This window comes from Amia ocellicauda, chromosome 11, assembly GCF_036373705.1.
Source record: "Amia ocellicauda isolate fAmiCal2 chromosome 11, fAmiCal2.hap1, whole genome shotgun sequence".
NCBI classification, from domain to species: Eukaryota; Metazoa; Chordata; class Actinopteri; order Amiiformes; family Amiidae; genus Amia; species Amia ocellicauda.
In genome coordinates, this window is record NC_089860.1 from 3,173,613 (window position 1) to 3,191,438 (window position 17,826).

Consider the following 17,826-nt stretch of genomic DNA (forward strand, 5'->3'; position numbering starts at 1 on the left):
CAAGTTGTTTTTTAACAACAGCTGGGTTTTCAATATGTTTTTTCTTGTTAAAGAGGCCTCAGGGGGGAAATAATTATCTGGTTTGAAAGAGACTAACATTATAAATTATTTTCATTCCATAAGATTATACAAAGCACTGGATTCCCATTCACATTCAAATTGAATGTCTTTTGACACATACAGTTGTGTTTCTTGGAATTAGCCAAAAGTGAAATAGAAAAATTTTAGTTATTGTTATTAAAGCTCAGAAGAAGACATTTGTACAGCAAAATAGCTGTCTAGATTCGTTTTTTGTTGTTGAAAGGTACAGTAGTATTGCTGACTCCTTTCATTGGAGGAGTCAAAGAGTTTTCTAGCTGCATGAGGTCTTTGTGGTAATTTGTTTAAATGGATGTGTGGGGTGTTCTGAGACTTATGTCATCATATTATTTATCAAGGACAACCAGGTCAGGATAAATGCAGCAGGCAGAAATATTTTCAAGAGCAAAACTACAGGCTTCTGAAAAACACAGCTGTGAGTGATCTCATCCTTGAGGACCAAGCCATTACATGGCTGCAAGCTGTGTCAAAACAATTCCAATTGGCTTTGAATGTGAATAATGAAAAGGCAAATTAAAGCAACACAAGGTGAAGTAGAAAGTTCCCTTGTTCAGAATCCTTAATTATGCTTTAAGAAAAAGTAATGCACCTGAATATTTATTTTTAAAGAATTTGAACTTTACATTGAATTACAGATTATTTGAATTACTTATTGGTGCAGTGCAAACAAACAATTGGGCAGCAGTGGTTACAGCTTGTAACCACAGGGTTGTGGAAGCTCTCCATGATAACTGTGGACAAATATATATATTAATAAAGTATTTAATAATGTGTAATTTCCACTGCAATCAGATGTTGCAGAGCAATGCACCAGTTAGAGAGGAGTGTGCCCTTATGCAGTTGTTCAGACAAAAGAGACTTGTGGGGAGCACATCTCATTAGTTCAGTTGTTGTTCATAGAAATACATTTTGTGCTCCTACTTCATGTGTCATCCTCCCTTCACACTTCCACTGTTCGCCACCAGAGGTCATCATCACCCGAATTCTAAACCTGTCCTTCACATTCCCCAGCGCCAATCATCCACTTAACATTCCTCTGAACCATGTGCACTTGCAACATCAAACCTCTACTCCCATTAGACCTGCATCACACATCCCTTGCTAAGCTTTCCCCCCTGGTCTGCCACTGTTCTAGGTGACCTCTTGATTGCCTGTTCTGACCATTGCTCTTTGGATTACCCCTTTGTTTTGTTTGCACAATCGCCTGACCTCCTGCCTGCCCCCTTGACTACTCTTTTGCCTCCTGCCGTGGATCCCCTCAATCTTCGCCTGTATTGACTACTCTGTGCCTCTATGCACCTGGGTTTCTCTCCTGTGCCATGTCGGGCATGACAGTGTAGCAGTTAAAGCCTCTGCCGGGTGTATAAGTTATGTTTGTACAGGTGAGAGCAAGGTGGTGTTGGATCCCTTCCTGTGCCGTTGCTGGCTTTGGTTCAGTGCTGCTGTAGAACGGTGGGTGAAATTCAACCGTGGGCTAACTCCATGCTGCATATTCAAGGTATCCCTGCAATCTTTCAGGCACATGCAGGTTCGAGGTGTTGGCTGTTGGCTCTCTTTAACAAAATAGTGGATAGCTTTGAGGGTCTACTAGTTGGACATGTGCTAAAAAGTTGAGGGGATGCTTCTACCGGTTGGGACTCTTTGGAGCCCTCTGGGTAAGCATTTTAAACAAATTAACAATTTAAACTAATGATTTAGTACCCTCCTAAAAATTGGTCAATGATCAACTTGCAGTAAAGTGTATGAAAGCAAAAATGAATAATAGGAATGCATGAAAACAAGTGAGACATGGAAAACATAGACAAACAAGGCAAGGCAAAGTAAATACATTTTGAACCTTGTAAAACCTGCCAAATTGCCATGTAAATTGGATCTGGTAAACTTTCATAAGAGTAGGGTGTAGAAGAAATTTTGTTTGATTGAAAATAATAACACAACCTATACAGAACTAAAACCATACCATACAATACAAGATACATACAGACACAATACAAGTCCCAGTCACAATGAATAAAGCATTACCATACAATACAAAACATTCTGTGACAAACAAGGATAGATCCTTTTGAAGTGCATAAGAGGTACACTAAACGACCACTAATTTATAGCAATCAATTTGAATCTAGTAAGTAGCCACAGAGGCAAGAAAAACAAAAGCAAAGACTGTTTTAGGAGAAAATAACTATTGTGGAGTCCACTGATTAAAAAGATTGCACAGATGTAAAATGGTAAAGCTGCACACTAAAGAAGCAGGAAGAATATGCATACATTTGAGAAACTATTTTAACCTGAAAAGTGGAACACTAGCTGTTATATTGACTTAAAAGTTGGATTAATAAAATGTATTCTTCAATTGGAAGTTGGAACAAACTCTAAGCACAGAGGGGGTGGGGCGCTCTCTTGCCCCCCCCCCCCCCCCACCCCTCTGTAAAGCCTACACCTGCGGGGTCCTCCAGGTAGTCCGCTGCAGAGATATAACATGTTTTTTTTTTAAACGGGTTGCCAATCTAACGGAGTTAAAAACATACTGTAAGATCACTCCACAAAGGACAATACACATCACTCTAAGCGCAGCGTCTTAAAGCTACACTTTAAGCTACTTTTTTTTCTCGTTCCTTATGTTTCAGAGTGCCTGATTTGTATCTTCCATCCATTGTTTTACGTATCTAACTTAACGATAGCTAGTTGGCTACTTACTAGAGTCTAAACCAGACACAGAGCTTGCCAATTGATAGGATAGGTTATTTTACAGTTATAATATTTGTTCTTTGGTATATATATATATGGTAGAACGTGGATCCCCTTGCGGGGCCCCTAGATGCGGTGGGCCCTGCTGCCTATTCCCCATTGCCCCCGTGATATCTCCACCTCTGAATACAACATAAGGTATGTATTCTACTGTAAATGATCATTTACCTTAAGGATATAACCTTGCAATGAGCTATTGGTGCATGAAGGGCATATGGTTCTTTTTGCTGGAAGCAGTTTTATTTTTTGTAATTACATAGTTTTTAATTAGATTTTGGTTGTGGTTCATAGTCATGCCTCATTCAAAATTGCTGAGCATGTTATTTTGTAAATATCTTAATGGGATGCCACTAATGTAGGTAGTGTGCTTTATTTAATTTCATTCCTTCTTTTTGTTTAGTTATTGGAGACAATGTTGTCTTTTCATTGTATTGTACAGCATTCTAAACATTATTTTTTCTTTAATGTACATCATATTTGCAAGATTCAAAATGTTTTAAAAAGCTCAGTCTTCATGAATAACAATATCATGGTTGGGTATGTCTCAAAGTCCCTGGCCCTGTAATAATGACGGATATGATTCACAACCGGGTTCTACGGGTTTTCCTTTAAATCTCTATGGGCGGCACAGAATTTTAATCTTGGAGATTTAGTGCCTTTAAAAGGAATATGAAATGAAATTACAAAAATATGAATATGAAATTACATCAGCAATTGGGACATGACTTGCATTGGACCTTGCACAAACACAGAATGTGTTTCATTAATTTCAAAAGGATAAAATCAGTATAGATAACTCTTCTAGAAAGCTGTCACTGAATTACTCTGGTTAGACAGATAATAAATGAAAGATCCTCTTACATGGGCAAGGAAGAAGAGGCATTATGTTTCCAATAGACAAAATATTTACCCACATATGGAGAACATTTAAAATGTTTAAATATTTCTTAAACAAATGCTGTTTACATTGTTGAGGATATTTATATACATTTTAAAATAAAATTACTATATTTTAAATAACAATAATGCATTTACCAATGTGTGTGTTTTGTATTTTCTAGTTAAATAACTAAGATCTATGAAATTACATATTGGTGTAATGTTATCAATTATAAGCACTAAGGCCAATGTTAGTGGTGGTCAATAGCCAGACTAAACCTGAGGTACTGTAAAGATTACCCCCATGTGATATACACACATATACACCAATCAGCCATAACATTATGACCACTGACAGGTGAAGTGAATAACACTAATAATCTCGTTATCATGGCACCTGTCAGTGGGTGGGATATATTAGGCAGCAAGTGAAAATGTTGTCCTCAAAGTTGATGTGTTAGAAGCAGGAAAAATGGGCAAGTGTAAGGATCTGAGCGACTTTGATAAGGGCCAAATTGTGATGGCTAGATGACTGGATCAGAGCATCTCCAAAACTGCAGCTCTTGTGGGGTGTTCCCGGTCTGCAGTGGTCAGTACCTATCAAAAGTGGTCCAAGGAAGGAAAAGCGGTGGCCTGGTCTGATGAATCACGTTTTCTTTTACATCACGTGGATGGCCGGGTGCGTGTGCGTCGCTTACCTGGAAAACACATGACACCAGGATGCACTATGGGAAGAAGGCAAGCCGGCGGAGGCAGTGTGATGCTTTGGGAAATGTTCTGCTGGGAAACCTTGGGTCCTGCCATTCATGTGGATGTTACTTTGACACGTACCACCTAAGCATTGTAGCAGACCATGTACACCCTTTCATGGACACGGTATGTCCTCATTCTATTATGTTGTCTTAAATACACTATATATACATATATAAATAAATACACAAATGTATAAATAAAGGCTCCTTCAAGACATCACGTTTAAAATCTGTTTGGCTCTCCATGGGATCAAATGAAAGGCAACAAATGCAGTGCTGTATACGGAACTGAGAGAATAAGGCTAAAGCAAGTGAGTAGTGGCTTCGGAGCCGGAGCACGGAGCCGGTGGTCTAAAGCATGCCTTGTGCGGCACCTGGAAGCTGTGAGATGTAAGGCTGAAGCAAGTGAATGCCAGCTTCTGGGGGGCCGGGAAAGCATAGGATAAAGCAGCGTTTTTATGCCACTAGTTGGGGACTTACAGTAGTTGTTCCATAGACTACAATGGGGGGCTATATCGTGAAGGCTCAATGCATATGCCTTTGTTCCTGGGAGCTACAGAGGCGACCCTCACTGGCCTCGATTGCATAAAAAATTATTCTACTAGGCGCTTCTATGCATGTATTGGTTATGAAATAAGCAGTACATTATAAAATTGAACTGACTAAATCATAGATATTTCTCAAGTTCAAAGGTAAAAGATATTGAATGTGCAAATGCACATCAGGGATTCCTAAGAACTGAGAATGCAGGCAGGGACTCGAGGTGTCTAGTTGCAATGCATTGTGAGAGATTAAGGATCCAGTGATGCCTGGTTCCTGCAGACTTACAGATGCAGGTCTGAAGACATGATTGTTGCACAAGGGGGTTGCTCACAGTCACTTAGGTCAGGGGTTCCCAACCCTGGTCCTGGAGGATCCCCTACCTGTTGTTTATTTACAACCGAGTTCTCGGTTGCTTAATTGAACCCTTAATTGAATGAATCATTTCCTAAATCTGACATTTTTTTAATGTTCTAAGAATATAATTATATAAATAACTTATTAAAGAAACAACTCTTATTACACAATTTAGATTAAAATCTAAGCTAATTGTTACTTCTGTATTGGTCTCACTTGGTGTAGCGTAGCGTATCCAGCTATCCAAAACACTCATCCAATAACTCCATGACGTGTTAATATCATTCATGAAGTTTAGTGAATAAAGTCTGAAACTGCAACAACACAGAAAGTAAATGTCTCAGGTTACAATGGTAAGCATCTACAATTATACAGATTGTCCCACGTACAAAATACATACATATTCCACTGTGTGTGCTAGATAAACACATGATTTCCCATATAAACAATAAGGACAGGAAGTGAACTTAATTTATGCTTAATGCAATATTGTCACACTACTGCAAACTTAAAACTAATATGACATTGTGAATTATGTCCAAAACAACTTCAGTTAAGGCTCAATTGAGTAATTGAGAGATCGGTTGGAACAAAAACCAGCAGGGTAGGGGGTCCTCAAGGAACAGGATTGGGAACCCCTGACCGCCTCCACAGACGCACAGAACTTGTAGTTCTAGCAGTGATTATGGATTTAAGTCAAATCTCAAGACTCTGATTCACAAATGGAAGTGTACAATTCAGATACATTTATGTGGCTGGTGAAGCACTGTTGTATGCCAGTTTTTAAATGTTATTTCTCTGGTGCCAATAGGCAAGTTTATGTCCATGTATTGTGCTTGGGACTCATGTGTTCTGATCCTCATTGGGGTCTTCTCCGGTGAAGATAGCCCACCTCATCTAGCTATTGACTGATCACATGGTACCTGTCAGATTTATGACCTCTCTTTACACCTCCGCTTTTTTTTCTATATATTTTTTTTGTTTTATTGCTCTGATTGGTACTGTCCTGCTTGGGAGTTAAGTATAGATTATGGCTTTAATGCAACTGGCTTCAGATCTTGTAGGTTCTGTTATGTTATATTAATATATAACAAGAATATTGAATCTTGAATAAGTCAGCTGGTGTAGTATTTTTTTTTACATGTGTTAATCGCTGATCATATTTGGGATGCAATCAAAAATTAACAACACAAAAAAAAAAACTTATATTTGCAGTGTCCCCCCATCTGAAACTGAAAAATGGCATATATGAAACGAGGAAGAAAATGTCATGCTGAAGTCAGTGTGCTTGCTCAAGTCAGTAGCAGCAATGAGGAACAAGAAGACACAGTTGTAGTCCTCAGAAACAGAAGTGATGTTCATGAACAAGCAGACAGAGTGATGTGGAGAAAGTAATAATGATAATAATTTTGGGTATACATGTTACAGAATTCTGATTTCTGAGATTTTAGGTTATTTAATATAACACTTTCATTGGAGTAATAATTTACATCAATGTGACTTTAAATTGTAGGCCTATATCTTATGAAATGTTCCAATTCAAGTTTTGTATAACATATTATGCTTAACTTGAACCCCCGTTTAAAATTATTGGAAGGCTCAGATTAGGCATATCATTAGTTCAATCAAGTAATCCAGAGCTCTATTGGAATAAGAAACAGAATGGGTAGGGGGTCCTCCAGGATCAGGATTGAGAACCACTGGCCTAGCTAAATGACATGTTTTTATTTAGTTTTTATTGTTAATTTTCTGTTAATGCAAAATTGTACTAAATAAAGTATGACATTAATTCCGTTTCTTTCTACAAAAGCCTTGCGTTATTTCAATTATGTACTGCAAGTGGTGTACTAATAGCATTGTTTAATTAAGGAATTTAAAGTCAGACTTGCAACATTGATATGATTGATATAATAATGTTATACAGAAGTCAGCATCTGACGTCAGATTGTGGTGATATAATGGTCGCATTTGAAAGTTGGAATGACATCAGATTCTGACATTGTAACAACATTATTCTAAGGTCAATCCAATTTTTGTATGCAACGTTATTCCAACTAACTGTGCCAGCTGGGATATAACACAAAAATACCAATACAAATATAGCATAGAATAAAGTGTCAAAAACAATTATCTCCACGATTGTAATACAAACACATGCTCCAGATTATTCTATGGGTAATACTGTAGCTTTATAATTAATTCAAAGTAACACTCACCAATAGCTGACTGTAGCGTAAGGTACACTTATAAATTTCAATTCAAGAAGTGAATTTATAGTATCACCTTATCACGAATCCTGGAATCTTGTAGAACTCAATTTCCATATTAATTGGACGCAGACACCAATCCCAAAGATATAAATTGTCAAATTTATTAAAAACAAAGACTAAATGTAGCACTACACTAATTATACAAAAGGGAAAAACTAATTAAAATTCAACTCTAGATAAACAAATCAAAGCCAAATCACTTCCGTGACCAAATCAAAGACCATGGGATTGCATATGATAACACACAAATCGTTAAACAAAAAAGGTTAAAAACACATTGACTACAATACCAGTTAGTAAGACGAAGGTGAGTCTCTCATTAGTATTGTTAGTCGGACATCAAATAACTACGCAGGTTAGTATTTATGTCAGGTAACTTCTCGTTATATATATATATATCAGTCTCATTTACGTTTAGGTGCCGAGAAAGATCCTATCATTACTTGTTACCACAATTTCCCTTAACTGATTATTATTCAATGATTAAGGATAGGCAGGGCCACCAATAATCTAATGTCTATTAACGTGTGTCAATTTCAGACTAAACAGTTAAACAGGAATGAGAAGATATTTCTCAGCGTTGACAGGAGCATGTGGAGTAATGTTCTAGGTGGCTAAAGGAGGGGTGAAGAGCATGTTCTAGGTGGAGAAAGGAGGGGTTGAGGGTCTGGGAGGGGGAGGAGCTGATTGACGTGAAGGAGGGGCTGTTGTTCTCCACCGCTGGAGAAGGTTGGGAGTTTTGATAGAGTCCCTAGATGAATATCCATTGATAAATAGATCATATTGCCTGGAATAACAAGTACACATATATTTTATGACTTTTTTTCTATAAAATGTTTCTATTATTCAATATTTGTGATGTAAAGATACATTTAAATCCTTATTTATTTATTTCCAATAAAAAGTTGATTGAAATTTCATTCATTCATTCATTCATTCAATCATTCATTCATTCATACATAGAATTGTCATTTTCATACACCGGTAGTATGTGTGCTTTAAAAACCACAGCAGGAAACAATATACAGAACAAAATGTTTATTTTTTTTGTTTATGACAAAATGATTTTTAAATGTAAAAAATATAAAAATAAATATCTATATGTACATATTTACATTATGGTACAATGTACAGTAGTCAGGCTAAAGGTTTCTGCCAATAAATACATGAATAAATAGATACATACATACAATCAGACCAATCAGTCTCACCTGCAATCACTTGGAATGATTACAGAAAATAGAGCAGCATCTTAATGAAAACCATATTCTTGGAGATAGTCAACATGGGTTTAGATGAAAGTGTAGAATTGGGAACAAGGGCAGTGATGTTCAGACTGTACAATGCACTAGTTAGAGCTCATCTGGATACTGTGGACAGTTCTGGGCTCCACACTTCAAGAAAGATATCGCTGCTCTAGAGGCAGTTCAGAGGAGAGCAACCAGACTTATTCCAGGTCTGAAGGGAATGTCCTACTGAGAGACTGAGGAACTGAACCTCTTCAACCTGAAACAGAGGAGACTACGTGGGGACTTGATCCAAGTCTTCAAAATCATGAAGGGCATCGAGCACATCAAACCAGAGGAGCTTTTCCAGATCAGCAGGGACACACGCACCCGGGGACACAAATGGAAATTGGGCTTCAAGGCATTCGAGACTGAAAACAGGAGACACTTCTTCACACAGAGAGGTGTCACAATCTGAACAAACTCTGAAGAGACAATTTGGGAACATTCAAAAACAGACTGGATAGGATCCTTGATCACTGAGTTATTAATGGACACAAAACAAGCACAATGGGTCGAATGGCCTCCTCTCGTTTGTAAGCTTTCTTATGTTCTTATACATACATACATACATAATGAGAACTATTTCCAAAAAAAGTGTCCTGTCCTGTGCTCCTACTGTCCAGCCTTTTTCCTCATCGACTCCAGCCACTGCTCCGCGGTCATTGTAGAGAACGTGGCACAAAATGTCTCCTTGCTGAAGCGGCTGTGTCCGAACTCCTTACGCTTCGTCTGTCCACATTTTGAGCACACGTTCCCCACGGTCTTCCTCACATACTTTCTCTTCCTCAGGCCGGATGCCTCCTCCTCGGCTTTCCTCTTCTGGTACCACAGGGTGGTAGCAGGCACCGGAGGAGGAGGAGGAGGAGGAGCAGGAGCAGGAGCAGGAAAGAAGAGGACAGGCACTCCGAGGCAGCAGGGTCTGTGCAGCTCCTCTCTGTTGTTGGGCCTGACCGATGGTGTTGGGGGGGCAGTGGTATATGTGCGGCAGATGACCGAAGGTCAAGGGCTTCGGTAGGAGAGGGCACGGTGCTGGGAGGGGCATTGGGGCCTCCATGCTGGCAGTGGGACCCTCCACCCCCTGCAGGAGAACAGCCCTCTCCTGTCCCTTCTGCCGCTTGCTGTACCTGGAAGACAGAACAAGTGTGGTGAGCGAGTTGTCTTCAATCACATCCTGCCATCCTGCCCTGTGGGGTTCTGTATCCCTTGGGTGCAGTCAGGAAAGACACTCACCACTGAGAGAGGGTCCTCTGGTTGATCTCGAACAGCTGAAGGCTGGTTTGTGCCATCAGCTGTCCGTTACCGAGGTCCAGCTCTCTAATCCTGCAGTAATCCCGCAGGACGGCGGCCCAGCGCTGGGTCCTCACGCCTCCAGTCTGGGTGGGGGACGGGTGAATGAGGCACAGCTGGGCGCAGATGGCCTCTACCAAGCGGCTCGTGTCTGGCCACTGGGCTGGCCCGGTGTTCTCGCCCAGCATGCACCTGCAACCAGGTAAGAGATCTGTGTTAGGAAGCATCCTTCACACCTCACAGTCACTACTTACAGGCACATACTCGTATTCGTCTGCTTTTCGGCAGTGATTTAAAATGTGTCTTTATATCACACCTCTTCAAGCTGTCCACTCCCGGAGCGACTGAAGACCTCCTCCCAGCTTTGAAGCGCCCCTGAGTCAGCCTTCCTTGTGGCGGGCTGGGTATACGAGGCGCTGCTTGTCTCCCTCGGTGAGCTGCTGCCTGCACGATTCCTGAAACAACAGAATACAGATGACAGTCAGTTACAGGACCATGTTCTGGCAATAGCTATTATTCCAGGGTTTTGTGCACTACAATGTAAGAGACGAGCTGAGCGCCATCACTGCCTCCTCACCTCGGGATTAGCAACAGGGGGGGGGCGTCTCCTGCAGCGCAGAGGGGCTCCATCTCTAAGCCCACAGCCAACCGCGCGGGAGACGGGGGCAGTCGGGCGGGAGACGGGGTGACGGGGCTGGAGATGGTGGGGTCATCGTCCTCCTCAATGCCCTCGTCGTCACTCTCCTCCCTGTCTGAGTCTTGGCCAGCTGCCTCGTCCGGGACGTCGGGGTCGCTGTGCACACGTTGGAGCTCTTTCCCTGTCTGTGAGTACAGGTACTTGATCCCGATGAGCTCCCCTTCAACACAATCATAACAGAAGCATGGGTTCACCGCTTTTATTATTTTCATAACGCTGCTAAAGAGAACCTTACAAATCAACCCCCCACACTGACACGCTCACTGACCCGTGTACACGCCTGGCTTCACGAACCCCTCCGACAGGTCCCTGCCCAGCACCTTCTGGCTCAGGGTGCCCAGGGCGTTCTGCAAGGAGCCGCTGTAGGAGCGCAGAAGCTTGCCAGCACCCTCCACGGCCGCCAGTGCGCGGTCCACGTTCCACCTCACCAGGCCCTCCAGCAGATATGCCTGGAAGTGCACATCGCTGGCACTGGTGCCTGAGCAGAGCAGGAGGAAGCAGAAACACACACTTCAATACAGTTCAAAACATACTCTTCACAAAGCCATAGTATATAACAATACACATACTGTAACAATTACAGAAAAAAAAATGAGTCTACTGATCCACTGGGTTCAAAAAGCATCACAGAATCTGGCGTCTTTATTTGCGGTGCAGCTGGCACTAACATGGGATGAAACGGGCCAGGTGGAGGTGGGAAGACTCCAAGGAGGTCGATCCACGGGCGCAGCGGTATACTCGCAGCAGCACACCCCCCTTCTGCAGCTGCCCTGTCTGGGTATACAGCTGCACCCCCTCGGCGTCCTGAATGCAGGCGAGGTGGGGCCGCTGTGTCTTCCAGATGGCCTGGATCCATTTGTGGTCCAGCAGCGGCACGCCCATGGTGTCCAGCCCCCTCCTGCTGTCAAAAATGTCCAGCAGCTCCTGGATGAGCCGCTCCGTCTCCTGTGCCCCCCGGGTGTGGCGGCGGCAGTGCAGGGCCAGCTCCTTCCTGGACAGGCGCGCCCACACCTGCTCCTCCGTGAGGCCGTGCAGGTGTGTCTTCCTCTCCAGCTCCAACCGCTTGGCCTCCCTCAGCCGGCGGAGGTCTCCGGCGTCCCACTCGAATATGCAGGCTGACAGTCTGGCCATGAAGGTGCCGTAGAGCTGATGGCACTCAGTGTTGCAGCCAACAGCAAAACGGCGCATCAGGTTCCAGATGTCCAGCCGCACAATGAGCTTGTCCCACTCGGGGAACAAGGTGGACACCTTCGACCGTCCAGCCACAGAGCAGCAGTCCCTGTCCACATACAGGAGCTGAGGGGGAGCCTCTCTGGCAAAGCGGTACCGCTCCACTAGCCCGGCAGCCATGGGCTGCAGCCCCTCACCCTCTCCGCACGTCAGCACCGAGTTCTGGTGGTGGCCCACGCTGCCGTGCCAGCAGCTGCTCCTGCGAGCTTCCTGGTCAACTGAAAAATGCTGAGACAGCAGCACAAAAAATCTGACTGACGATACTCACCTTCTTTGTCGAGTCCAGTTTTAAAATGGACCCGAACACAGACATGACCTGGGCCTTTACCTCGGCCAGCCGCTCCAGCACGTCGAGGCCGTACACTGCCAGCAGCCACTTGGGTCCAGGCACCGGTGGCATGGGTGGCGGCGGCCGGAAGCTTGGGACTACAGGTGCAGAGGTCACAAAGGGCTCGCAGTCTGCGAGGTACCGCAGGGTTTTACGCTGCCACGCCTCGCTGTGCTGCTCCTGCAGCTGTTTGCACAGCTGGGTGGTGCTGTTCCCCAGGGTGCGCTCCCTCATGAGACTCAGCACCGTGTAGTCGCAGGACAGCCTGCCCAAGACACAGCAGTACAGCAGTTAGAGTTCAGGAAACATTTCGGCTGAGAGGGAGGGGGGGAGGGAAAGCACAGACGCCGTAGGTGAGGATGGCCGGGAACTGGCTCCGATGAACCACATCCAGCTGCTGCAGCACGTCTCCGGACCAGCCTACGTACTTCTTTGAGCACCGGCGGCACTCCAGGTACTCCGTGACCAAGTCGTACCAGCCATTGATGCTCAGCACTCGGCGCACCGTCTTGTACAGCCCCGCCCCCGTGAGCCTGTGTCCCTCACACTGGGGCTGGATGCAGGTGAGCTTCACAGCCCACATGCGGTAGGGCATCCACAGGAACAGCGGCCGAGCGAAGTGCAGGCTGGGAGAGGCTGGGGGCTGCCGATACACCGGGCAGGGCTGGGGAGGGAACCACCACAGACGCAGGTCCGAGGTCAGCTCCAGCTTCCCAAACCTGCTCCTAGTGAACAGGGCCTTGGAGACCCACTGCAGCTGCTCAACGGGCAGCGTCTGCTTCCAGCCCTCAGGAAGCAGGACCTGCAGAAACACAGGGACAGACACACAGACAGACAGTGACAGGAGTTGCCAGGACACTATGGATACTGCACCAAGATTTAACAAACACACGAATACAGACACACACACACACACACACACACACACACACACACACACACACACACACACACACCACTCTTACCCCACCAGGCTGCTCCGCTGAACTGAGCGGTGTCGGCTGCTGAGCTGAGCTAGCCATGGCCGCTGCCCCCGGCTCCTGCACTGAAGACACTAGAGATAAAACGGGAGATTCAAAATCTCGCAACAACAGAGATGTAACTAATGGTGAAATTATCCAAATCTATGTTAATGCCAAGGTGACTAGGTCTATGAAGCCTTATCATTCAATCAACCATGTTACTGTGCCACTACATCATATCACACCATGCCACTACATCACACCATGCCACTACACTATATCACAGCGTGCCACTCCACATGCACAGCACACACGGTGAGGATGCAGCGCATAGCAAACATGCAGCTCAGCACATAAATCCAGGGGTCACAGATACTTGGGGATGTTGAGGCAGGGCAGACGAGGTGGCTGTAAAGCGATATGTAGCCAAAGCACCGTGTGGACCCCGGGTCCATCTCACTTACCTTACGCTGCGAGATCCATCCATCTTAAGCTAACAAAATACAACAATACAAGTTAGTTTGTGCCAAATGGCAAGAACTCCATCTTGAACCTGAAATGAATGACATTTAGACATGTATTGAAATAGGCTGATATTTGTAACAGCTGCGGGAAGACTTACGCGGGGGGGCCATGTCCTCCACAGCTGCCAGCAGCTCAGCGTCAGTGAGCGCATCGTCGCTGAAGGCCGGCGATGGGCGCTCCTTCCTGGACACCGCTGGAAGGAGGAGTAAACTTGCGCTGTAACGGTGGGCATTTGGTACAGGGGTCATGGTAACTGTATGTGTATTTTGTTTTTGAAATCACAAAATGTGTGCGATTATCATGTGTTTGCCATCGGTCTGTTTTAAGTGTGAACTTTAAATTGTGTGATAGCCCTGGTATAACTGTTTACCTAATTGCTGCCTTAATAAACTACATTTAATTCTAATTGCCCAAATCACACACTTCCACAAAATGAACCTTTTGCCACTGGAGCTCTGGACTTGGTGGCAGATGAGGAGAGGGTGGGAGCCGACTGCAAAGCACTCGTCCAGGGAGGCTGGCAGGGCGCAGGCACCGAGGGTGTGGGCTGGGAGGAGGCAGGCTGTGCTGCTGGCTTCTGGGCCTGTGACTCCCTGTCCCGCCGCAGGATGTATGCCAGGAATTTGGCCATCTGCATTCCGGGCTGGGGAGTCTGCCTCCTTATCCATCTCACATACCTGTAATAAACCCAGGTTCTCTCTCTAACTACAACTACACTGACTATACAACTGCAGGCCAGGGTGCTCTTAATTCCCTGAAACATACATAAACTAGACAAGGCAATAGTTATTAAAATAGATTAATACGCACCCTCTCCTCTCCTTGTCTGTGGCCTTGTAGAGCTCCTGCCAGGTCTGGCCCTTGTGGGCCCCGAAGCCCACCACCTGCTGGTCCTCCCGGCCACTCTGGGATGCCATGGCGCGGGCGGCATTCCTGGCCCTCCGGTCACCCACAGCGATGGCGACTTTTGGGAAGCCACAGGCGTAGCTGGCCAGCGCGTCCTTGATGGCCATGTACACCGTGTCAGACGTGTCCATCTCCCGCTCCTTCTGATGAGCGGCCACGAGAGACACGGCGTACCCAGTGTCGTTCTCCAGGATCCACTTGAATGTCTGACCCTGGTACCGGCCAAACTGCAGGGTACTCTGGCTGAGTACCAGTTTGGCGTTCCCGGGGTCACCCCCCTGAGACAGGATGCGGGCCACAGCATCCTTTCCGGACCTCACGAGGTGTGAGGGGGACAAATGGATCGCTGGAGGACTTGGTGGCAGACGCAACGCTTTTAGCTTCAGCTGTGGCTTGCAGGACCAGCTCCCTGTGGGGTGGCCTTCATGTTCCTGTACAGCAGGTACAAATAGTCAGGAAGAGCACTGACAAACAATATTGAATAAGGAGATCATTACAATTAGTATGTTTTATTATTATTATTATGAATAGTAATAATAATAATAATAATAATAATAATAATAATATTAAAAAATAACAATACTTTCAATTAAATGACAACAAATAATACAAGATATGTTATAATTCATCATATACCTTGTATCACTGCTACAATTATTCGTATTATGATTAGTACTAGTACTATTATCATCATCCTCATTATTATTACTATTATGATGATGATGATGATGATGTGACGCAGTGAAACGCTACACGATTTTTTATCTGTTTTATGTTTCAATACAGCACATACTACTACTACTACTACTACTACTAGTATTTTAATACCATTATTAATACTATTATGATGATGATGTGACGCAGTGACTAATAATAATAATAATAATAATAATAATAATAATAATAATAATAATAATAATATCGTCTCCGGCTTCCCCACGATCCTCACCAGGATAAGCAGTTTCGAAAATGAATGGATGGATGGATGGATGGATGGAATAATAATAATAATCATCATCATCATCATTATTAATACTATTCTTATCATTATGTGACGCAGTGAAACACTATACGTTTCTTTGACTTTTTTACGGTTCAAAACACTTCTCTCTCAACAGTATAGAAGACACATACCTTACACAAAACACCAGGGTTATTATCAAATGTAAAAAAAGCATGAAATAACACCGCAAACACAGCAGGTCATATAAACAGATCGTATTAACACATTAATCGACAGACCGTTTGATCAATTAAGAAAATGCTTACTTACGTGGATCGATAGCAAAAAAATAAAATAACAGGAAGGAAGGAAGGAGGGATGGAGGGAGGAATAGATAGAAATATAGATCGATACATAAATAGATAAAGCTAAACTGATAGAATTATATATATATATATATATATATATATATATATATATATATAGATAGATAGAGACAGAGAGAGAGAGAGAGAGAGAGAGAGAGAGAGATTGATGTCTGTCTGTCTGTCTGTATGTCTGTCTGTATTTCTCAAAGATTCAGCTCCTTCTTTTCACTCCCAAGGCAACGTCTGACAAAACACGTATTTACTATTAGAAGTCCACCCGCAAAGCCCGCCTCTCCGGGGTCATGTAGCCAACCAGCTGAAAGAAAACACGTTGAGTGGCGTGGGGAATCGGGGGTTGTTCCAGCGGTAATTGTAAGCAATCCGTGCACGGTGATCGGATAAATGGTAGTACAGGCGCTGTGCTGATTGGTGAATTGTTAGTACAGCTCTTTTGCTGATAGGGTGAGGCTGCCAATTTCAGTGGAATTTTAGAAAAAGCAGTCGTTCCCATTGGTTATATTTTATTATGTCGATACAGAGCACATTCAGCATATCTAGGAGTTAAGAATCAGAGAATAACATTTCTAATTGATTTCTCAAATGTCATGAATCACGAACTCCAATCTGTTAAACTTATCTGAACTTCGTCACAGAGAGGCCTCTCTGGCTTTGGGCTCAGATAACAGCACACAGCACGAGGTCCGTGTGGTTTGGAACAAAGGCAGTCCGGTTCGGCTTTGTCCAAGAACTTCCACTCATTCGATGCACCTGGAAGTTGGGGTTTCGCGAAACAGAGTCTTTTCCAAACAGATTTTCCACTGGTTTGAAGATTCCAAGGTTGTGCACAAAATCTTCTTTGCAAGCAGGGTCTTTCACCATACTTATTTGAAGACAAAGTCTTTGAGGAAAGCAGGGCCCTGTTTGGTTCCAAGGGTCGAGTTTCTTAAGACTCAAATAGCTATTTAAATGACTGACACTTTCGTATACAGTCGACTTGTCCAGCTGTAAAACTCCACTGATCAGGTGGGCACAGGCGGGCAGGCGCAGTTTGTAAAGTTCTTTATTTAATAAAGTCTCCTTCTCCCAGTTTAACCCTTCTGTTGCCGGCAAAGACTTAGTTGGTTTCTGGTTCCGGTTCGGGCAACAAAGCTACAGGTTGAGCTGTGGCAGCGAGTTACTGGTTCAGGTGAGAGAGAGAGAGAGAGATGCCGTGTGCTACCCTTTATACGCCTGTCAGATCAATAGATGATTGGTTCTTGAGTTTGTGAGATTAGATTTCGGTTTCAGCCCCCAGTGTCCTATTGGAGGGGGGCTTGATTTATGACTGATGTCAATCCATGCCATCTTTTAGAAATGCCGGTTGGCCCGAGTTCGTAGCTGTATGTCGGGATTTCGGCTCTCGTCCATTTCAAAGAGTTTTTATTACCTACAGGCCCCCTTCCCCAGACATCTCACAACAGGGATTCCAAGCTATTTTGCCCATTCTCTGTGCCATCCTCCCAAGACTGTCACTTTGATGTAAACCAGTCCCACACTGATGAGTTAAGGAAATCTGATAACTTTGGAGGGGAGAGATCTTCTTTAGATCAGTGCTTCAGCTCAGAGCTAAAATGCTCTTATCAAAATACACCCAACATAACGCTACA

The 17,826-nt window shown here is 43.9% G+C and overlaps 1 protein-coding gene across 1 annotated transcript; it reads right to left on the reverse strand.

Moving 5' to 3' along the window:
• Positions 1–14,005: 14,005 nt before the first annotated feature.
• LOC136762830 (uncharacterized) lies at positions 14,006–15,368 on the reverse strand. The gene is made up of 3 exons (XM_066716378.1): positions 14,774–15,368; positions 14,402–14,640; positions 14,006–14,156 (listed from the first exon to the last, which is right to left on the reverse strand). Exons 1-3 carry the CDS (start codon positions 14,998–15,000, stop codon positions 14,008–14,010), a joined length of 615 nt encoding a protein of 204 aa, XP_066572475.1. The 5' UTR covers positions 15,001–15,368; the 3' UTR covers positions 14,006–14,007.
• Positions 15,369–17,826: the final 2,458 nt, after the last annotated feature.

Coding starts and splice junctions, on each gene's coding strand:
- LOC136762830 (XM_066716378.1), bottom strand. CDS start 15,000: ATGGACACGTCTGACACGGTGTACATGGCCATCAAGGACGCGCTGGCC. Junction 14,641..14,773: donor ACAGACAAGGAGAGGAGAGG/GTGCGTATTAAT, acceptor GGTTTATTACAG/GTATGTGAGATGGATAAGGA. Junction 14,157..14,401: donor CAGAGCTCCAGTGGCAAAAG/GTTCATTTTGTG, acceptor TCCTCCTTCCAG/CGGTGTCCAGGAAGGAGCGC.